A 22,111-nucleotide genomic window follows, 5' to 3' on the forward strand; every position below is an offset into this window, starting at 1 on the left:
ACGAGCACGGCCGTAGATCAACGTGCCTGGTAAATCGACACTGGCCTATTGTAGAGAGGGCAGGCAGTGGAGGTCAGAAATATTTGGAAAGGAAGAAGGAAGACACAATGGAACGCAGCTGAGAAGAGAGATTCGACGAAAAGGGGGAAAAGCTTAGACACCCAAAGGAGCATGAGACTGACCTCGGGTAACAAGTTTGATTTGGGGGCGACTAAAATTGATACCGACATCACCCAGTCAGGAAAGAGGAGGTTCATGCAGGAAAAAAAAATAGGGAAGCAGGCATTAAGCTCCATTAGGCAGTGAGTACGCCTGGGGAGGGGGGGGGTTGTGCGACTCGATGCAGTGATAGTATCAACAATCAGTCCTGAGCATACGATATCAACGGAAAAGAGTTTGCTGCGGAAAATGCAGAGGTGCAGAAAAGAATCCGAACATAAAAGAAACCTGCATGGCAAGGCAGACAAGTATGCGTCAAGTACGAGGCAACCCTTGATGACACGTGCACACGACGACAGGGAAAAAACGAGAGAATGGGGCCCTAGCCATCACAGTCTTCGTCAGAACTCCATTGCATCTCGTGGATGTCTGCCTCCCACTTCGCCTTCAGTGCCTTTACCCCACAGACATCTTCAATAAACGGCGGACTGTTGACACACTGCAGAAGAAACTCGGCCCCTCCCTTCCGGTATGCCTGCAAAAGTGGGTCTGCGCAGCCAGTGCAGATGTGGTTTCGCTCACCACAGAGGTGATACATCGTGTGTGAGAAGACGCTGCCGCGAATCTGCTGCGGAATGACCCCAAGGCAGCACTTCCCCTGGTCGTCCTTATCGGCAGCAGATTCACGATAAGCTGGACATCGAAATCCACTAGGGTGCTGATACACCTGAGCCAAAAGCTCCACCGCGATCGCCGACGCAATCGACGACACCGCTGGTCGAGTGACAGTACACTGCTCATCTAACGCACGGAAGCTAAGGCTGTCTGTGGGTGCTATGATGTCGCTGCAAAAATAACATCCCAAGGTTGTGTGGCTCGCATCAGGGCACTCGACCTCCCCTACAGCGTTGGAGCGAGAGGTCTGCGCCGGTACGCCGTGACGCATTACCACGTATGTGTCAAAACCAAGGGCAACATTGATGACAGGTGTCCCTGTTGCTGCAGCAATGATGGTTGGCATCCAGCGACCCTCTCGCGAATCAGTGAGGAGGAACACGACGTCGCTGTCAGCGATAAGTTCCTCTAATCGGTGAATAGTGTCCAATGCCTCATCTGTCTTCGCCTCCTCGATGCGATGTCCTGGCATGTGAATTGTCAACGGCACGGGGCGCACTACCGCAGATGGGATAATGGCGCGAATCGCCTCGGCTGCTGCCTCTACCTTTGTCTTGCCTTCTTTAGCCGCCTCGAATGTAAACAAAGACTGACGTGCTAAATTGGAGAAGGACACACGACCACGGTCAACCAAGGTGATGTCACGGACACCCCACATTAGCAAGTTTCGTGCCACATTGCAGCCAAGGGTTCCAGTGCCCAAAAGCAGCGCTTTGCATTTGGCGATCTGATCCAAAGCCAGTGAAGGCAGCACACGCCACTTCATCAGCTCCAAGTTGAAACGAGAATCGCTGTCAGCCCGCTGGACAGGATTGATGAAGCCTCCCAGGTCCAAACCCTCGATCTTTTTCTTACGCCACCCGGAGACCTTGAGAAAAGGAAACTCCTCCCTCCATTTTACATGTGCAAGGTCGGTGGGCGATGCGTCTGCGAGCCGGTCTCGGAGTGACGCAACAACCGACTCCTCAAGCGCTTCGAACTCCAGGTTTACAAACACACTCTTGCTAGTACCTCCAGAGCGCAGCGCGTACAGGCGGAGGGCAGTGAGAGACGGCACTGCGAGTCGCAGGCACGTGATTACGTTTCGTACCGGCAGGCTAACGCTCTGTGTGGCGTCGGAAAAGTCGAACAGGCACACAAAAACGCTGCAACCTTTTTTTGCGGTGGCAGTAACGAAAGCGGTCGGCGAGAAGGAGATGAACTCAACACCTTCACTGGCTAAAACAGCCAGAAACGGGCTGTAGGCTCGCTCGGGTTGGCGTCTGAGCAAATTGACACCGTGATGATACATAGATTGTGCAGCCGCAGCAGAAAAAGGAAGAGCAGGCGATTCGCCGAACACGAGAGAATCTACTAGCAAAGCGCTCTCCATCGCCGTGCACGGAAATGCCTCCTTGTGGAAAAAGCGGTACGTCTTTGCGTCAACATATGTAAACAGGCAAAGGCTAGCAAACGGCATCTTGGCCCACGCGTCTGCCTCCTCCTCAGTATCATTATACACTGTCAGAGCAGGCACCAAGAGCGTCTGCGCGAGAAATGAAAGTAGCGCGCTCCGAGTATCCAGCGCGTTGAACTTTTCCACTAAGTTAAAGTTCTTCACCGTTCCTTGTACCTGCACGCTCACAACCTCAGCAGTGCCGTCTACCGCGGCGTGGGGGAGCGTTGATGGGTGCAAGCTGTCGGCGCTTAGGTGTACCAGGTTCGGAGGAGACAAAAACACGCGGTCGGAAACATTGGCGCGCACCGTACCAACAAGAGCAGCGTGCGGCTCCTCAAGCTTCCATTCGGTCAGCTTGAGGCGCCGAAGTTTCTCCCAGAACCCAATGTCAATGGACAGCTGAAAGTCTGAGAAAGTGAGACGCGGCTTACCTGGCGCGGTGCTCATGATGCTGGCGGATCAGGTTTGTCTTGGTGACTCTGCCTCTTCACAGAATGAGTTCGAAAAATGCGCACAGCTTCACTGCAGTGAAGGGAAGACGAGGGAAGGTAAAAGTCGAAGTTGAATGACACTAAGAGGATGAGCAATGAGCACACAAGGAAAGCATTCGAAAACTCTGTCGGCAGAAGCGCAGACAAATAGTGGGGAGCAGACCATTGCTGTGTTTCACACCGCGTCGAAAAAAAAAGATTTTGGTATTCACATAGTTACCAACAGGAATAAAAAAAGGTGCGGGTACTACAGCGATCTACATCTCCCCCGTCGTTCAAATGTGTTTTGTTCACTGGACCGGATGTGTATGTGTACTTGAGAATATATAGAGATAAATATTTTACAGGGATACACAACGATCAGACATATAGAAAAGGGAAAAAATAAGGCGTGTGACACGGCTGTCACACACTGGTGGTGTCACCAAGTTAGCAGAAAGTCGAAAAGTAGAAATATTGAGCAAGACAGACACAAAAAAAAACGTGCTCAGCTACACTGACTTTTTCCTTCTCACGATTGAGCAGCTGCTGATGCGAGCTTCTCAGTCCTGAGCATGCGACGGGAAATGTAATGTCTAGACCACATAGACGCAAAAAAGATTGACGATGTAAAGAGTTCATGGTGCTCGGGAAATGGATCCTGTAGAAAGGAATCGAAGAAAACGGTGTGTCATCGTAAAGAGAGGAGCTGTAAGACGGAAGCCTCGCGTGCCGGATGCACGACGACACGCCTGCGTAAAGGACGTGACGGAAAGAAAAAAAATTGAAGAATGGTCATAAGGTGTGCAGGACACGGCAATTATCAACCTGAACGCACGGAAAGGTGTATTCATCAATGGAGGAAGAGACACAAAAAACATGAGCAACGGTTTTCACCCCCACGCCTTTTGGCGGGAAAAAAAGGCTGAGCAGTCGATAACGGGTTTCTGCTCTACCATCCTCTCGATAAGCAGCTTGTCCCAAATTCATCTGAATACCGCAACATTGGCATTCACACCACATTTCTTCTCTGCTTCTCAGGTGGTACAACTCCGCACAGACCAGTTTCCTCCAGTTGTAATTGGAAATTGTTCGACTATGATGCAATCAACGAAAACCCATCATATGTTTGGGAACGAATTCTAGCCGATGTCGAGGTGCAGAAAGATTACTTTCGCACATGAAGAATGATGGAGCTCAGCGTATCAACATCGGTACGCTGGAAGCGTGTGTTGTAGAGGCGTAATGGAGCTCAGCAGCACTTGAAGTGGAGTGAAGAAGGGAGGCTCTTGTGTCCAAAGCCAGTCCACCACCACCCCCCATATCTCAGCGGGGACCAATTCAATCGATGTTGTTCATCTGAGCAATGCAGACATCCTCGCGTCATCAGAAAATGGTGCAGCCTTCCAGATACATGCCTACTGGATGGCGCCACCACGCGACTGAAAAAAAAAACGCACAGGTACTTGAAAGATTAGGGAGTGATGTCAAGCAACACAGCTGTGTAGTTGAAGGTGCCGGTGGAGTTTTCTTCGTTGAAGCTGTGTCACTTATTCTGCAGATTCGCTGGCCTTTCAATAACCCAGTCAATGCACATCACTGGCTTTCTTTCCACGGACCGCGTCGCCAGATAAAGGGGAGAGCTTCTGAGTGCGATGTTTCTATTGGTCTCCTTTTGTGGCCTTGGTCCTCACAGTAAACGGAAAGGTTGGCAAGTCGGCTGCAATTGCCCACGTAACGTCGCGGGGGCTGAAAGCGCTACAGAAGAGATGTAAATAAAGCTGAGACTCTATGATCGGTAGAAAGGTCCTACCGCAGATCGACTCGTGAGCTCAGCGCAGCTCCAATACTATTCCGGGTTCCTGTAGTCGGTCGATCAGCGTCGGAGAAACTCGTACCTCAAGAAAGTTCCGTTTCCTGACCCCAAGATCTGCTTGCTCGTCCCCGCCTTCTCCGTCCGTGTGAGTTACTTGGTGGACTCAACACTCCAAGTGCCAAGGTGCCGCTGCACCCCCCCCCCTCCGCCTCGCCGGCACCAACCACTCTAACATTGCTGCCATCCGTGAAACTAATAAGGCTGCGACCAATTCGAGCTGCAGAGCTGGCCCTGGTGGGGGGGGGGGGAGGTTGCAGCGCAAGGCAGTCGCGTGGTGCAAAAATGAGAACCTCTGCCACGTGAAACAACCGCTGTGGGAGAGGATACAGCCAATGGAGATCTGTGCAAGACTCCTACAGTTGGCGCGTAAGAAGGGTCTATGACGAAATGAACATTCCAACCTCGCCCCCGCATTGCAGCGCATTGAACAAAAGAATGTGTTTGTTGTTGTGTGTGTGTGTATCAGCACATGTACGCACTCTTGCGTAATGCACAAAGAAACTTCACGTGACTGTCAGTCGTTCTTTTTTTTTAATTCAGCTAGTGAACCACCTGCTGGTAAGATGGCTTCCCGAGTGTACGCGATGGAAAAAAGACACCTGGTCTCAGATGAAGCACACCGTGGAAGCCAGACTAATGTTTCGGAATTTGATCGTTTACGATCAGTCACTTTGGGGGTGTATTGGACTCTGGCGGAGTGGATGGGCAGCCTGGTCGATGATGCGCAATGCTTGGGAGAATGCTCCATAGAATTGCTTTTCGCCATTGGTGTTCTGTACGTTTTACCGTGTCGCATCAGCAGCACTTCATTGTGGTCGTAGCTAATGCTGACTTGTGGTACTTGAAGGACGAAACAGAAAAATGTTCTCTGTCGTCAATGGTGCCACGTTCCTGCGCTCAGCAGGGTACTGCCAGCGCGTTTTCCCGGTCTGCGACTCCTCACGCACTCCATGGGTTGCATAGGAGGGGGAGTGCGGTGTTTATGATAACATTTTGAGCGTCCCGGATGAAACGGGGGTATGATTTCAGCTCACAAATGAATTTGACGAGCACATTTTTTTTTTTTGCGTTGCTACCTGGGCCACCGCTTCGACACGGGAAAACGGCGTGCGTGATCACTTATAGACAAGAGAGGGAGCTTGCCAACTGGTTGATTGCTCCTCCCACATCCCTCTCATCGGCGGCTCTGAGCGTGCCCAACCGGTGTCCACGTCATTTCCTTGTTTCTGGTATTACCACCGCGCACATTCCTGAGGACCCCAGATGTGAGCACTGAAACTGATAATCATGTACCCTTGTGCGATCTCTCGCTCCTCCGAGAACCGCATGGTAATTATCCTTCATATTTTTTCTCTACTGCCTGTGTTCTCATTTTTTTTTCACCGAACATCACACGGACCACCGCAGCTAACAATTGTTGTTTACAATGCAGGATAGACTAAGAGAAATCGAGGGCACGCTAGCCCGCACAAAAGAGCGAAAAAACACAATCCTCTACAAGCTATCAAAGCGACGACAAGAAGAAGAACGGCTTGCCAAACTGGGTGTAGAAAGGCTTCCCACAAATCCAAATGATGTGGACGACGAAAAGATCGTCAAGTACGTCCTCTTCAGGTTAAAGCAAGAAATCGGTGACAAAACGGCACAGCTGCGGGACCAAAAACTGCTCAGCATTGACAAAGATGGCGAGGCCGTTATTCGCGCTAAAAACGATGAGGTGAATAAACTACTCTCTCGCAGATTTCTGTGGGAAAAGCGATTAGCTCTCCTCACTGATCAACCAATTACGGCCTCCTCGCGCAAAAAGATCTTTTTTGGCTGTGCTAAAGAGCTTCCTGAGGCTTTGAGCACCCGAAAGCGCCAGCGTGCAGAGAGCGGGGAGCATGGTGGAGATGAAGAGGCAGCAAACAGCACTGAAGAAGATGAGGTCGTGATTGATTCATCCGAACTGGAGGAGCCTCCAACAGGAAGCCTGAACTACTTTGAAAAAATAAAATGGCTGGGGACAAGTGAAGCAGATGCGGAGTTGGTCCGGTTTGAACGTGAAGCGGAAGCCAAAATGCGCGCAAAGGGAGATCACGTCACCATGCGATCTGGTACTGGTGCTCTTGTTCTTTCCTATTTAAAGGATGGAAAACTTATGGTACCTGATGAAGAGTTTTTCAAGAGTGAGCTAGTAAACAATCGCAAAAAAGCACTGCAGGAGCGCCTGAACATGCTTCGTGGCAAGAATTGAGCTGTCTGTCTGTGCTTACCCCATTCTGTGCGCGAGACCCCTGCTTCCTGTCTTATTGTCTCACGATACCGAAAAAAAAAATCAAACCTGATTCGCAAGCCAAAAACAAAAAATTGGACTGTGTGTTGAAAATGTGTAGTTACGCGGAGGCTTGAAATAAACCCTGGATCTTCCCAGGTGAGCTCCAGTAAGAATACTAAGGCCGGAACGTAGGCCATCGTGGAGATTAATTACAGAAACCCGCAGCGGGGTTTCATGGAAAGACGTTTTTGGCATTACTGTTTCCTAAAGGTACGGATTTGATGCGCTAGAAAATCTGTTATGAACCACACGCTTACCTCTTCTTTTTACCTCCTCTCTCTCTTGGCTTCTGCATATGGGTGAGATTCATCGAACAAATAAAAGAGATTCTCCCCTGTGCGCTGCTTTGGTTCAGGCTTTTCAGCCTCTGTTTAAATCGCTTGCGTCTTTATGTATGTATCAACGCGTATTGTGTACAAGTATTACTCTGAAAAGTTTGATTCTTACACACCGTGTGAGCCTTTTTGTGTGTCTGTGGAGAAGGGAGGAGGGCGGGCCACTCACAGCTAGTGTTTCATAGTATTTCCTGGAGTATTGTACGTCCTACAATGCCCCTTGTTCGAGTAAAGAGGGCACGCCCGGACTACAGGGCAAAGCAGCCCATATCTCGTTACCTGGTTTCTGACGCGGCGATCGGGAAACTCGGCAAGGAAACATCAGTGAATACCGATGCTGCTCATCCAGCGACGCCAAGAGAGCTGGGGAGCGGGTTGCCGCACGACCCTTATCACCTCCCACTGCGGAGTATTCCAAATGGGAGTGGATGTTCGCACTGCGCCACGGAACAGTGTTGCTGTGTCGAGTTCGAAAAGATTCTATCGAACACCTATGCTCAAGTCTCGAAGAAGCGTGTAGTGGAGGTGTCCGGGGCGCGACAGCTTTGCGCAAAGTCGCTGTTGACACCCTTTGTCACAAGGCTCGTGCGCCTCATGAAGATTACTGAACAGGACACGTTTTACGATTTGGGGTGCGGTAATGGCTCTGTTCTCTTTCAAGTCGCGTGCATGACCGGTGCTAAGTGCGTCGGTGTGGAAATCAGTGAGCACAACGCCAACGTGGCACGTGAGGCCTGGGCGCTTCTGGGACCTGCCTTGGAGAAGAAGTACCATCGCCCGATGCCCACTGTAGAGATCATCACGGCGGATTTGGCTCAACTACTCTCTACTCCAACATACTTCGACCAGGAAGAGGGCCGAACAGCTATTTTGATATCAAATCTGCTTTTCCCGAAGCCATTGACGCATTTTTTGTCGGAACGACTTCGAGCTACCCCTGTAGGAACTCGCGTCTTATGCTTTGACGATTTGTATCCGCACGCTCGCTCGGTGGCATCGTACAGAGACCCTAATGCTTTTGAGCTGTTTGACATGAAAGATTACTTGTGGCAGGAGATGAGTGTGGAGTGGTGCTCCATGGAGGGCACGTTCTTCATACATACGCGGAGGTAGTGCTTGCGGTGCACCAGTCGGTAACGTACAGCACGTCATGCCCTTCCTCTGCTTGTAGAACTCTCACTCCCTGTTGTTTTTTTCCCAAACTGTATCGATGTCTTCTCTTTTTTTTTATATATAACCTGTATGAGTATTCATCTACACACCAGGGCTGTCACTCCCTCTTTCCCCTCCTTGTATGAAGCTTTTCCGTGTTACGCATAGGTAAAATTCACCCGCGTGTTACTCCTGAGCATTTCAATTGGCCAGGGCCCCTTTTCACTCCTGAAAGGATGCTTTCTTGCTGTGCTATGGCACATGGAGCACTGAAATGATCATGGGTGCGGTCGCTAGCAAAGTCATTGTGTATGCGTTCCCTCTTCACTTTTTATCTCTGTCAATATCCTTTCCTGTTGCTCAGGCACGTCGACACTCCCGGATCGGCACTCCATAGCAAAGCGAGGCTTTTGTTTTGTTTCAAAAACAGAGTTTACTTGCTTCAAATATATATCTTTCCCAGAGGAATACTGAACGTCAGAGACCTCGCTTAAACAAAAAATAATGACCCCTCTCTCAACGTTGAGCGGATCGGGTGGGGCTCATTACGTTGCAGTTCACTTCTCAAAAATTGGAGCTTGATGTCCTGCGTTACGTCAAGGGTTGGCGTGAAGGTCAAGGTGCTTCTCCAGGAAAAAAAGACAATTCTGTTGGAGGCGGTTACACAAACTCAACGGTGCTACGAAAGATCCTATGGCGCTGAGTGGTCTCCTTGATCACAATCCTAGTTAAACGGGAGAACATTGGGGACTGTGATTCGTTCAACTTGGTGATGAGGGACAGTCGCAGCTTATTTGGGGGGTAGAACAGGCGAGAGAAAGGCCTTTGACACGGCCAGCAAAGTACTTGTTGCTCAGTTCATCAACATGCTGCGCGATTGGTCGACTCAGCTGGCCTGGGTGTGCACTGAGGAAGTGGGGTGTCTGGGGGGGTCATAGTTTCCATGCAGTGCCTGAAGAACGACAATGTTAAACGGTACGAGTGCATGGTTAGCGAGTTCACCCCCCAACACGGGGGTCGTAGCGCATGGGGCTATCTGTATGGTGATGGTCTAAACGAAAGGAGGGGCTGCTAGCATTTTGTACGTGGTGATGATTGACAGCTGCAACTCGTTCGACAACGATGCCAGGGTGGCCCATTGCTAAGGTTCACCGAATGGAGGAGGACATGGTGCCGGAGGGGAAATCGCGACAGCTTTCCCCAAGTGCTGAGCACTATAATGGTCCACCAAGGTGATGCATGGCCATTCGGCCCTCAACACGGCCCTCACCGATTGCTTTTCGAACTACGACCTCCGCCACCCTCCTGAGATGGGGCAAGCGAAGATCCAGAAATGCGTTTCTGACTAGGTTGCGAACAAACTGTCCCCGGGGGAAGAAGGCAGATTTCAAAGCTGATAAAGCTGCCAAATCGCTTGTCGGCAAGCGGACTGCGCTTCCCGTGATCGACGAGAAGACTTTTTTTTCCATTGCGCTGGTTGATCTTATGACGGGTGACCGGTACATGAACACATATTGCAGCGACATGAAGACTTGGAAGCATACCCGAATCGACTATTCGCTTGTCATCTGTGGCTCTGGTAGCATCATCATTTCTCATGAGCTGGACAAGTTCAACCCGACGGAGAACCTCCAGGACTCCGGTGGGCTCGTCACGAATCGTCTGCACAAGAACCACGACATGGAGTCCACCATCTGAGGGGTGCAGTAACCTAATCGATCTATACGTACTTATTCATACCCATACATCTGTACACACATATACAGATGTTTTTTTCTGTTCTCAACCAAAAAGAAAGAATATCAAGGACGCCGTTGGCAGCAGTAGTGAAAACATTGTTGTAACCGAAGCGTATCGTGTCGTCTTTTTTTTTTCAAGCCCCCTCCTCCCTTACCCGCCTACATTTTTCTCCCTCAGACATCGATGATCGATTTTTTGCCTCTCAGCCTCGAGGAAAAAAAAGAGGAAAGTATTATGCTCTCAGGAGCTCGAGAGTTTTCGTTTGGGCTACCGGTACACTCAGTGGCTGGCTCTACGAAACGTTTCTGGCAGCACAGAGGAACAAACGTTCGACGTGCAGGCTCTTCTAGGACAAGTCTTCTAAGGTTCACGACTCACTCAAGATCATTGTCCCCGTACGTGCGGTCTCTATGGCATTTATGCTCTTTCATTCCATGCCGTCATATGCTGCACTTATTCACCTTCTTTTTTCCCTTGAGCTGGGCTGGCGGTGCCTATTTTCATCGTGGTGGAATCCAACGCTGCTATACTGCATTATATTTTGTTTTTTTTTGCAGAGAGGCACACAAAGCATCCCCGCAGTTTCGCTTCGCAAGTGCTGAGGCCTGACATCAATCATGAACATTGAGGCACTTCCCTCCCTTTTCGCCTGTGCAACACGGGCAGTCGTGAAGAACGCTGATCCAACAGCGATAAAGCTCGCCCTTGATGACCTACAGGAGCAGATGTTTGGCATGCGGGAGCCGCACAAAATAAATATAGAGTTTATGTTGAAGCGCGCACACGAAATTCGGGCACTCTTAGCTCAAGGCTCAGAATCTGGCAAGAGCAACCTGAACACTGAGCGGCTACTACTAGAGGCGGTAGCCACACTTGGTGAGCTTTTACTCAGCGCCGCAGCCGGGAAAACGCTCCGCGCCAAGACAGCGAAGGGGATAGAAGACGTTCTTCTTCCCATCTTGTTTCTGCGAACGAGCGTTACGCCGTCGCTGCTCAAAGCGCACGCATTGAAATCAGCGTGGTCAGCGTTTCAAAGTAGTGGGTTTGCTGAAAACGAGCCGAAAGAGAAGCTGTGGCGTATTTTCATCTCCTGGCACCGTAACCACGGTTGGGATTTTGTACGCAGCAACAGTGACGGTCTCGACGTATCCATGCCCACCACCACCACCACACCTCACGTGGCAGCCGACACCGCAACATCTACGGTTGGGGGGAAAACTGCCGACTGCTCACCACCTACGCAGTTCACGCAGCAGCGGGTGGCGCTACGCGACATTCAGTGGAATACAGCAACGGCGCAGAGAGGCGCAACAAGCGGCATCCCATCGTATCTCCTCACTAAACGGAGACGATGCGACTCCACTCATCAAGAAAATTTCATCGCATCTGTGCGCGCTGATGAGGAGGCTTCAAACTGTTTGCCGGATACAGCACAACTGTCATCACATATTGTCATAGATAAATTTAGATACCACAATAATTCGAACATTCTCGCATTGGAATCTCCGGTAAAGCGACGCAGGCGGGATTTCACCGTTGATGTGCCGCCCTCACCCGATCGTCCAGGATGAGTAGAAATTGAGCTCGCTCAGTTGGATACTGCAGAGATGTGTCTGCTCTATGAGGCGTGCACAGTCCTATTTTTGCATGGTGTTCAACAGTGTCATCAAGGTTCAAAAAAAAGGAAAAAAAAAACAGCGAATTAACAACAAGACAACGACAGCGTATCTCTCCCAAGTGACTTAATCGCACACGTAACCGGTGAAGCACATCTGTTCCGATTACTCACACTGCTCTCAACGAACGCTGACACTCGAATCCGCTCACAGCACTGGTGGAAAGGGCTAAACAGAAATGATGGAGCAGCATTAATTGCGGGTTCCTCTCGATAGAGCAGTGCATTGCATCTCTGTCGCCTCCTACTGGTTCCTCGGCTTACCTTCGAAACTGTGTGTGTGCTTGTGGCTTCTCTCTCTATACCCCAGCCTACTTTTTTCCCATGTCACCCTCTGCCCTCCTGTCTGTTGCCAACCTCTTCGCAACGCGCCTGCACCATGCTCATAACCGTTCTTGCATCACTTCCCCAAGAACGGAAACTTGTTCTCCGTGTCTCCTGAGGGAAATACACCCGCGTTTCTTTTTTTTCTTTTCTACCGCCGTCGCCAATCACCCCCACCCCCCGCTTCAAAAATGGACATGCGAGGTCTCGCCCACTTCATCCAGGACATTCGTCGTGCAACTGGAAACAAAGAGGAAGAAAAGAGACGTGTGGACGAGGAACTGGCCAAGATACGCACCAAGTTTATTCACACCAGCAGCATGACAACGTATGATCGAAAGAAGTACGTGTGCAAGTTGATGTTTATCTCGATGCTCGGGTATCCCATCACTTTTGGTCATATGGAAGGCCTGAAACTTATGTCCCAGGAGAGCCCGTCCGCCAAGCTCATTGGATACCTATCCACTTCAGTGTTGCTAAACGAGAACAGTGGTTTACTGATGCTCACCACGCACACGGTGTACCGGGATCTTCTCTCAACATCAGACCTCAGTCGTAGTCTCGCCCTCTCGGCTGTCGCGAACACGGGAAGCCGTGATTTCGTTGAGGTGATGCACCAAGGTGTGTTGTCTCTCGTTTTAGACAACACCGTTAACCAGCACATTCGCAACAAAGCGCTCCTCACTATGCTCCACATATATCGTAAGTACCCTGAAATTGTTGATCTGGACACAACAGTGGCCAAAGCAGCTGAGTTCCTGCTATTCCCGCAAGATGGTGTCAGAATGTGTGCCGTGACATTCCTCAGTGGCTGCATCAGCAAGGAGACGGAGCACCTCTACAGAGACATTCCTGACAAGCTGGTGCAAGTTCTGGCGCGCATCATTCTTGAAAAGCAAACCGAGCCAGGCTACGTGTACTACGGTGTCCCGGCGCCGTGGCTTCAGGCGAAGCTCCTGCGGCTGCTCCAGTACTTCCCTCTTCCATCCGATGTTGACCAGCGCGATCGCATGATCCTCGTTTTGCGCAAAGTTGTAAAGGCGACGGATAAGGTGTTGAAGGATGCGCAGACACAGCAGAAGCAGCGTGGTACACAGAGCCGCGTCAGCGCAATGAATGCGGTGTTGTTCGAAGTGGTTTCATTGTGCATTCAGTGGGATGTCGGCTCCAAACTCATTTTGGAGTGCGTGGCGCTCATCAGCTCCTTTCTCACCGAGAAGCGAGAAGCAAATCTCCGCTACATCGGTCTCAGCCTTTTAGCACGTCTCAGCTTTGTCGAAGTCCCTGGGTTCAACTTTCATATGCACTGCCGTCAGTATCAGCAGCAGATCATCGTTGGTCTGCACGACTCCGACGCCTCGATCCGGAAAAAGGCACTCGATGTCCTCGTGGCCATGTGCAACCCTAGCACGGCTGACGGCATCATCAAAGAACTCCTCTCGTACCTTCCAGTTGCTGCAGACCCAAACTTCAAGATGAGCCTCATTCTCTCGATAGCGCTTCTCTCGGAGAAGTACTGCCAGGACTACAACATGTATGTGGATATCATGCTCGCTGTCGTGTCGCAGGCAGGTGATTTGTGCCCACCAGGTATCGCGCACCGTGTCGTTCAGGTTGTCGTGAATGACCCGTCTGTGCAGAAGCGTGCGGCGATCATGGTTTTTCAGGAGTTACGGAATAAGTCAAAGGTGTCTGAGGTGATGATTCGCGTCGCTGCTTTCCTTCTTGGCGAGTTTGGCTATCAGATCGCTCTGAACGCTGAGAGCAGCCCGATGTCGCAGCTCACCCTCCTGATACAGCAGCTGAGCTTCTCCTCGGTGGTCACGCAATGCATCATCATCAGCACATTTTTCAAGTTCTACACCCTTTATGACGACGTTTCAGTACGCGACCACATTATGAGGATAATGCAGGAATACACCAACAGCCCTCACCCCGAGTTGCAACAGCGCGCCACAGAGTTCATTGCGTTGGTGAAATTTGCCCGTATGGAGCTCCTGGAGAAACTCTTTGAGCCCATACCACCCTTCCGAGACGATGCCAACGCCCTCATTAACCAGGTGAAGCAGTTGAAGAGTAGTGTGAAGGATGTTTGGGCCTTGAAAATCCTGGAACGCGGCGTGGGGTGTGTGAACGGATTGGACAAGCGCAAGTCCAAGTTGGAGTCCGACGGCAAGCACCAGACGAATGGAAAGCGAAGTATCACACTGGACAATCTCTCGTCTTTGTCGGCAGTGATCCAGACGCAAGGTGAGAGCACACACCAGAACAACGAAGAGCTTGACGCCCTGATTGACGTGTCCCTTCCTCTCCAAGATCTGGATCGCATTCGCAGCACTCACCAAGAGCACCGTCGCTGTCTCTTCGCCCTCTCTCGTGCTGACAAGGGCATACTCTTCTCGAACGATTCGATCGAGCTCCAGTGTACGAAGTCAACGTACGGGGCAGACAATCGTATGGCGGTTTTGGTGCGCGACAAGACGGGCAATGGCCTCGTGCAGGTCGCAGTGGAGGTCATCCGTGCCGAGGCGGGAATCATTCTTCAATCACGCACAAAGGACGGGTCTACCGTGGCGGCTGGGGGCACAATCACGATCGATTTTGCTGCCCGAGCATGCTTTGCTTTTAGCAGGCCGCCGAGTGTGCGAGTGCAGTACGCACCGGTGCTCAGTAGCGCGCACGTGTGCACCGAAGTTTTATCACTACCAATCCTGCCGACAACCTTCTTCACTCCATACCAGGTAGACTCTGACGCCAATTTCGACCAGCTGTACAAAGCAACAAAGTATGCATCTACATTTGCTGGTTGGCGTAAAGCAGTGTCGCCATCGGCGAAGATGGATACCGACGCTCTGACACAGTTGCTCGAGCGGCAAGGCTACCGAACTAAAGTGACTGGAACGGGTGACATCGTCGGCGTCGCTGCGTTCACGGTGCAACCGAAAGAGCGCACCGAATACGCACCTGTTTTCTGTGAAATACAGACATCTGCGCTTGAGATAGAGGTGTCTGTGTACGCTGAGGATTCGGTGCTTCAGCATGCTGCCCTCAACGCGTTGGAGTTTGTCTTTGAGTAGATGCCGCCCCCATTCCATTTCTTCGAAAAGAGAATGTCTGAATCTTCTCTGTATTCTTGCAAGCGCCAGGTAGGCTGTCTATGGTTTTGTGTTGGCTATGCACGTTCTCCTTTGGTGATCTCTGTGTGTCCCAGATGATGGTAGTCAAACTTTAGCGCGGTGCATCAGGGGAAGTTTGCCACCGGTGCACTGGGAGAAGACAAGCCACCCCGCCCCCCCCCCTCCCTCCCCGACCCCATGCCAATGCCGAACTACTATTTCGTGGCGGTGACACAGTCAGTTACCTTCGACGCAGAGAGCTCAGAGCGATTGACCGCTGCTGGTGTCGGCGGGCGGGTCCTGGATGATGCTGCGCCCAACCAAGTCCCCCAGTGAACACGTTCGTATCATTTATATGATGGGCATGATGTCAATAAGGCACGGGCATATATCTCACCCGACTCCCGCTGCTTAGGGGGCATGAGGATCCCCTCAGAATTCAGCAAAGCAGAGGTTGGGGCAGAGCCCGTCTTGAGAATGGCTAAGCTGGCATTCTGGCAATGTGGATGTGCCACTGCTTTGCACGGCGCAATGGTTCCGTGACAAGGCGAAATGGCTGTGTGTAGAGAGTGTGGATTTGAGCTCACATGTTTGAAGAGCAGCGTGGACATGTTGAACCGTCAAAACTCTTGTGCTGGTGGCACTTGTGCCACGCTGCGTGCATGCTAATCACTCAGTGCAACGTCTCCCCTCTCTCCCATATTCACTGACTGTTGAACAAATGGAGGAGGGAACGTACACGAGCAGCAGCTAGTTGTGTGTGTTCTCGTGCATGGGTGAGGCACAGCGGAGGCAGACGCACCCCTCGCATATCAGCGCTTTCGGCATCGTACGTCACTATAGCTTCTTCACCTTGTCACCCCCCCCCCCCATACACACACCTCCCTTATGCTGGTTTACGACATGGCAGTGATTCGGGCAGGTATCACTGGTTTTCTACCTGCACGATTACGCGGCCACGGGATACGTCACGCGTCAGGGGGGCGCGCCCACACCAGAGTTTGGTACTCTTCAATGTGTCCTGCGACGGTCTCCATTGATGCGCGCAGCTCTTCTCTATTTTCGTCCCCGCCCCCACGCCTGCCCAACTTACCGCCCTCTCCTCTTCTTCCTTCGCATTTACTCTCGGCTTTACTTTTTGTCCTGTAGAACTTAATCAGCGGTATCCGCCCCCCCCCTCCTCCTCCTCCTCTCTCGTTGAGGAGTAGTAGTAGAACAGTAGTTGAGCCTTTCCTGTATCCGTACTTATATATAAGTAAGCTGTCCTTCTCATATAACTTCGCCGCCATCTTAACACGCACTCCATCTTTTACACGTACGGGAGGCAGTCATGGCGGGCAAAAAAGCGCATCCCATCAAGCGGGATTGGTATTGGAACCACAATGATCGCTTCGAGATTTGGCACAGCCTTGACTGGCCCTCGGTACGCCGCGGTCGGCAGATCTACACGGAGGTGTTCGCCCCGTGTCACTCGCTGGGTCGCATGACCTTCACCCACTTCCAGGGCTTTATGACCCGAGAGGAGATCAAGCAGCTGGCAGCCCAGTACGAGATAATTGACAGCGAGCCCGATGCGGAGGGCAACCTGAACCGACGCCCCGGCAAGCCGACGGATACCCTGCCCGCCCCCTATCCCAATCAGCGTGCCGCACAGTTTGCCAACAACGGTGCTGAGCCTCCGGATTTGCAGCACGCCGTCTTCGGCAAGGAGGGCGGATCAGATTACATTTTCTCACTGATTACTGGCTATAACTGGGGCAACGGTGAGCTGATGGAGATCCCACCGTTTGCGCCTGAGGTGAAGCCCGGTCAGTTCTGGAACCCCTACTTTAAGGGATGTGTGCTCTCTATGCCGCCGCCGCTCTCGGATGGCTTGGTGGACTACGAAGATGGCACCCCTGCCACGATCAGTCAGATGGCTAAGGACGTCGTTAACTTCCTTCGCTGGTCAGCCGAGTCTGAGTACGATGATCGCCGTGTAGCCTTCTGGAAGGTGATCACCACCCTGGGCCTGGTCAACTGCCTGCTTCTTCACTACGGCCAGAAGAACACAAACTGGAGGATCTACGGCCGCACTACGTTCCGCTACTGGAAGAAAGCGTGGTAGGCTTCTCGTAACCAATTGAATATTGTACGGCAGAGTGTGCGCCAAGGCCACCGTCCTGACCTCCTCTGCGAGAACTTCGCAGGGGCACGCCCCTGCCGCTGCCCTGCACGTCGCTTTTTCCTTCCCGTACTGCGCCCCTTTCAGCTCGGATCGTTTTTGTATTTGTTTTCTTAGGAACTTAAGCATAGCCCCTTACACTATGTGCGTATGACTCTTTGTCGGTGTCAGGGTACATCAGTGATGTCGTCGTCGTTGTTTCCTCTACATCTCTTTGTTTAGCCGCGCCTTTCCCCACTTCTGAGGAGGCGGGTTGAACAGAGTTGTCAGCGGTGTCCGTTGTCTCTGCGGTGTTGAAGTGGTTCGTTTCTCCTTTCGCTCCTTTTCCGTCCCACCTTGTCTCACTGCCTTCCATTCCCTCTCCCTCACGGACTGTAGTAGCACTGACATAAACAATGTAATACAAAAGCAGGTAGGAAGAAGGAGGGGGGGGTGCAGAGCAAAAAAAACAAGTAGTCACCGCCCCCCGCCCTCCCCCCTCTCTCTTGCCTGCCGGTGATGAGGGAAGTGATTCTTTGAATAGAAAACAAGAAAGAGAGGGAAAGAGAAGGGAGAGGGGCGATGCGCAACGGCGACGGACACTCCGGAGGACACGTTAAAGATATTCCGATGTCTTTTTCCTCCTTTGTTATGTTATCGCTTCTGCGCTCGCCATGGTAATTTCTCTCTCCAGGTGTTATCATGTGCGTTCATGTTCACCTGGCCAGCGAGTTGGAGTGACTTGGTTTGTAGCAGCAGGAGATGCTGCAGCACCTGTCCACATGTATCTCCGGCTTGTGAGACGGTGCAGTGGAGACCAGGTAAGCATCATGGCAAGATGGGGTCGTGCAGTACAGTCGTTTCGCGTTCTATGTGCCCCCTTCCCTCCCTCCTTCCACTATTATCAATGATTGTCTGTATCATGTGTGTCGCACTATTATATGTACCCTCTTACCACGTATCACTCCCCCTTTTTTTTCCATCTCAGTGACCACCGCACGTGGACTCTTGACACATACACACCCGCGTCTCTGCTCGATTTTTAGCAACGAGGAGAAGTGCGACATGTTTCAGAGGACGCGTGCGTCCAGGCTGCTGAGGTGCACACCACCGCTGCTGAAGCGCAGTGGCAAGCCAGGGGACCTGCCTGCCTACAAACAAGCCTACCTACCGTACGATGTGGCACCAACGAAGATGGAGCTCGACAGAGAGCGGCGGAAGTTCATGCACGCCTACTCTGGTCGCATGGAGCACCGGAAGATGATCGAGGTGAAGGACGTACCCCAGAATATGTACACTTACGGCAAGGAAGGCATGTCCATCCCCATTTCCATCTTTAAGGACCAGGCTGATCCTGTGATTGGGCCCGAGTGGACGTATCCGGGAATTTATGAGAACAAAATTGTGGCGCAGCAATGGTACATGGAAGAGCTCTTTAACCGGGAAAAGTCCAACACATTTGAGTCGCCGTGGCAGCGGCAGGTCCTGGACAACCAAGTGAAACGTCGCCTCGGTAAAGTTGCGTGGAGAATGTCAATGCTCAACATAAAAACCATGGACATCTTCCACAAGGAACGCGGCGCGTCAAAGAGGCCGGGTGCCGCAGATGCGAAGGCAGCAGCGACGTCTGTAGGCAAGAAGTAGTGACTGTTGATGCTCTTGTTTGAGGATTTGTCATAGTCAGGGAATGCTCCGTTCACGTGTAGGTTTACTTCTTAGTGACCCTTCAGTATGATGTGCTCATGTGTCCGCTCATTGGGGGTGAAGGGATGTGGCATTGTAGTGTGTTTTATCACACTTTTCTCTCTCTGTCGAAGTCAATGGCTACGCGAGCTCAGTTGAACGTTGGGGTGGGGCAGCTGACACGCTGCTACTGGACCTTTATAGAGAAGAAAGCTAGCAAGCCTGACAACTGATCTTCTTTTTCCACGGTTTTAGCCAGCATTTCTACACGCGCGCACCAGGCAGCTGAGACGCTTTGTCTCAGGGGACGCTCCTGTAGTGATGTCAGATGCAGCTGTGCACTTCTCCCTTCCTGCTGCCACGTCCTTGTGTCAGCCACGTCTTGCCTCCTTGTCACCGTTTTGCAGTCGTGTAGATGACCGCTGTGAACATTGGCTCCTAAACAACGCGAAATCCCAATGTGTCACTCAGCCTCTTCTTTCGTCGTTGTATCGCCATTGTACACACATGAAGTGCCGTTTGTACTTCAAGTGCGCCCTCAACTTCTTTCCGTCTTGGTATCCCCTTCTCTCCGTTTCTGTGCAAATGAAGGAAAAAGGAAGGACCACTGTTTTCTCTTCGCTGTGTTTTCCGCATACACCGCGCCGCATCATCTCCTACCCTCTATATTGATCTTCGTCTGTATATTTTCCTCCGTGTGCTTGAGCGCTACTCTTCTTTGACACTGTGAAGCCCCCTTTCCTTCCCTCCCCCCGGCTCTCCCTTGCACGTTGTATCCGTTTATCGAGGCCACACACACAGGCTGGACAAGAATCAGTTTTGCCTCGATCGCCTCTCCTCACTTTCTTTTGTGCTTCCCTTGCAACTGCATGTATTTTGTTTGCTCTTCTATTTTGTGTGTGTTCGAGGTTCCGGCTGCCTCTCTCGAGATCCCCCCTTTGCTCATCTGCACGTCTCCTCTCACTCCTACCACAAGATGAAGTCTCTCACGCGTCTGGTGGCCATCGGAGTGGCACTGATGCTCTGCTCCGTCCTTTCCGTGGTCGCCAAAGATGCGAAGCGGCTGTATCCCGCGTGTTCCAACGATGAGAGGACCGCATCGGCCGGTGCACAGGTTACATCGACGGTCGTTGACTTCTCGACTCGCTCGAAAAGCCTGACACTAAGCTGCTTGGCGTACGAAGTCCTATCCGTGAAGGGCGGTCAGAAAGACAATAAGGACTACTGCCTCGTTGAGCACCAAACCGAATATAGCTACTCCCTCGAGCTCGAAGCCGTGTACACCATGGACAACGGCGCTTCGATGACAAGTAGATTCCCCATTCGCGACATGACAGGGGGATCCCTGACAGAGTTGACAGTGCAACTTCCTGTGCTAAGCAAGTTCTCGCTCGTCTTCAGAAACCTAGCGACGGACCCCAAGTGCCACCTGCGGTTGCGTGCACTCCTCTCCTACGAAACGTCGGACACGGGGAACGCGGAGTACAACTTACCGACCGTGGTTGCGGTAGAACCACGCACGGTGTACGCAAATAGTGCCAACCGCAGCTATATTGTGCTCGACTACGGCGCTGATCATGTGCCGAGCCGCTCCGACATTGTCACTCTTGTCGACTTTTCAAACGGAAGGTGCGATCAACCCGATGGTGATGTGCGCTATATGGACTACCTCACGACAATACCCTCCACAGTTCACCTGAACGGGAATCTGTCCCAATACAGCACTCGTGCCACCACCTTCGACAAGCCCAATACGTACCGCGTGTGCCACCGCACGAGCCAGAGCCTTGTGGCTACACAGATAGCCGTCATCACTGTGTACGCAGGGAACCCGATGTACTACGATATCATTAGTGGCCTTAACAACAAAGGTGAGGTACTGGTTGGTGTCGAGACGACTATCAAGTTCTACGGCTACGATCTTGACACCCGCAAGAACGGCGACGAAGCCAAGTTCGTCAAATTTACGGATGAGTGCGATGTGGGCAGCCCCGCAGGTGGCGTCCCCCTTACCAACGACCTGGAGCCGGAGGACAACTACGGCCCGAACACCACGTACTCGCTGTGGAGGTGGACCATTAATGATGGCGGCTCATTCAAGGTCTGCTACAAACGCAAGGCGGTCAATGTGTGGACGGAGGTGCCGTTCATCGAGGACGTTGCCATGGCCGATCCGCGCGAAGATTCCTCCTCCAGCGCGCCCATCCCCGTGCCGACAGACCCTTCCACGCAGGAGGAGTGTGCCATGGCAACCCAAAAGGTGGGTGAACCGTGGCCAAAGTTTAAGAGTGTCGAGATTGTGCTCATGGAACAGAAGATGCCCGACAACTTTTTGGATTCCCTGAGTAGTCTTCTCTGTCTGAGACGTTACTTGATGACTGTGGCGCACCTGCGGCACAACGAGGAGGGCAAACAGGTCGTCTTCTTGGTGTTGAACTGCGAGGAGAATGAGAACGTAACAAAGCGTGAGTGCAGCTCGATCGAGCGACTCAACTACTTTGTATCCATTCCAAATGAAAAGCTTCAGTCCTACGGGATTTTATCAGTGCGGGGAAGTACCCACATGTTCGCGTTCGGTGACGACGAGACTACGGGACGCAAGAGCAACACATTCGGGTACCTTGTACTATCTGTGAGCATATTGGGAGCAACTGGCATGGTAATCTTCGCCGTGAGTCGCTATCAAGAGCGACGCCACCACTTTGTGCAGTTTGGACTAGACGACGACGAGATTGACGACATGTACGACTTCAACGCTGCATCGAGGGCTGCTATGAGCAACCAGCACAGTGCGCTCTCTCAGTCAGAGTCGACCCGCATTAGCAACGCTGTCATTGAGGTTGAAGACTAGTGGCACTAAGGGGCGGACCGGGGGGGGGGGGGGGGGTGAAGACGGGATGGGCAAACGAAAAAGGTGGTTTTATGGGCTCATCGCTTTCACTTATTGCCCTCTCTGTCTTCCCCTGGCTAACCTCTTTTCAGTGTGTTCTTCAATCCGGTAAAACAAC

General features: G+C 51.8%; 8 protein-coding genes across 8 annotated transcripts; 7 read left to right on the forward strand and 1 right to left on the reverse strand.

Annotated features, from left to right (window-relative positions):
- Positions 1-541: 541 nt before the first annotated feature.
- On the reverse strand, positions 542-2,719 carry JKF63_06364 (uncharacterized protein; the record flags this gene model as incomplete). Its single annotated transcript, XM_067902314.1, has 1 exon — positions 542-2,719. The coding sequence occupies one exon, from the start codon at positions 2,717-2,719 to the stop codon at positions 542-544; it is 2,178 nt and encodes a 725-aa protein (XP_067759335.1).
- Positions 2,720-6,044: 3,325 nt separating this feature from the next.
- JKF63_06365 (uncharacterized protein) lies at positions 6,045-6,854 on the forward strand (the record flags this gene model as incomplete). Its single annotated transcript, XM_067902315.1, has 1 exon — positions 6,045-6,854. One exon carries the CDS (start codon positions 6,045-6,047, stop codon positions 6,852-6,854), a length of 810 nt encoding a protein of 269 aa, XP_067759336.1.
- A 629-nt stretch (positions 6,855-7,483) lies between these two features.
- JKF63_06366 (uncharacterized protein) lies at positions 7,484-8,383 on the forward strand (the record flags this gene model as incomplete). The annotated part of the gene is made up of 1 exon (XM_067902316.1): positions 7,484-8,383. One exon carries the CDS (start codon positions 7,484-7,486, stop codon positions 8,381-8,383), a length of 900 nt encoding a protein of 299 aa, XP_067759337.1.
- Positions 8,384-10,779: 2,396 nt separating this feature from the next.
- On the forward strand, positions 10,780-11,733 carry JKF63_06367 (uncharacterized protein; the record flags this gene model as incomplete). The annotated part of the gene is made up of 1 exon (XM_067902317.1): positions 10,780-11,733. The coding sequence occupies one exon, from the start codon at positions 10,780-10,782 to the stop codon at positions 11,731-11,733; it is 954 nt and encodes a 317-aa protein (XP_067759338.1).
- A 619-nt stretch (positions 11,734-12,352) lies between these two features.
- Positions 12,353-15,238, forward strand: JKF63_06368 (uncharacterized protein; the record flags this gene model as incomplete). The annotated part of the gene is made up of 1 exon (XM_067902318.1): positions 12,353-15,238. One exon carries the CDS (start codon positions 12,353-12,355, stop codon positions 15,236-15,238), a length of 2,886 nt encoding a protein of 961 aa, XP_067759339.1.
- Positions 15,239-16,607: 1,369 nt separating this feature from the next.
- Positions 16,608-17,384, forward strand: JKF63_06369 (uncharacterized protein; the record flags this gene model as incomplete). Its single annotated transcript, XM_067902319.1, has 1 exon — positions 16,608-17,384. The coding sequence occupies one exon, from the start codon at positions 16,608-16,610 to the stop codon at positions 17,382-17,384; it is 777 nt and encodes a 258-aa protein (XP_067759340.1).
- Positions 17,385-18,485: 1,101 nt separating this feature from the next.
- On the forward strand, positions 18,486-19,064 carry JKF63_06370 (uncharacterized protein; the record flags this gene model as incomplete). The annotated part of the gene is made up of 1 exon (XM_067902320.1): positions 18,486-19,064. One exon carries the CDS (start codon positions 18,486-18,488, stop codon positions 19,062-19,064), a length of 579 nt encoding a protein of 192 aa, XP_067759341.1.
- A 1,015-nt stretch (positions 19,065-20,079) lies between these two features.
- On the forward strand, positions 20,080-21,954 carry JKF63_06371 (uncharacterized protein; the record flags this gene model as incomplete). Its single annotated transcript, XM_067902321.1, has 1 exon — positions 20,080-21,954. The coding sequence occupies one exon, from the start codon at positions 20,080-20,082 to the stop codon at positions 21,952-21,954; it is 1,875 nt and encodes a 624-aa protein (XP_067759342.1).
- Between the last annotated feature and the right edge of the window lie 157 nt (positions 21,955-22,111).

The sequence above is a fragment of the Porcisia hertigi genome, chromosome 7 (genome assembly GCF_017918235.1).
Source record: "Porcisia hertigi strain C119 chromosome 7, whole genome shotgun sequence".
Lineage (NCBI taxonomy): Eukaryota > Euglenozoa > Kinetoplastea > Trypanosomatida > Trypanosomatidae > Porcisia > Porcisia hertigi.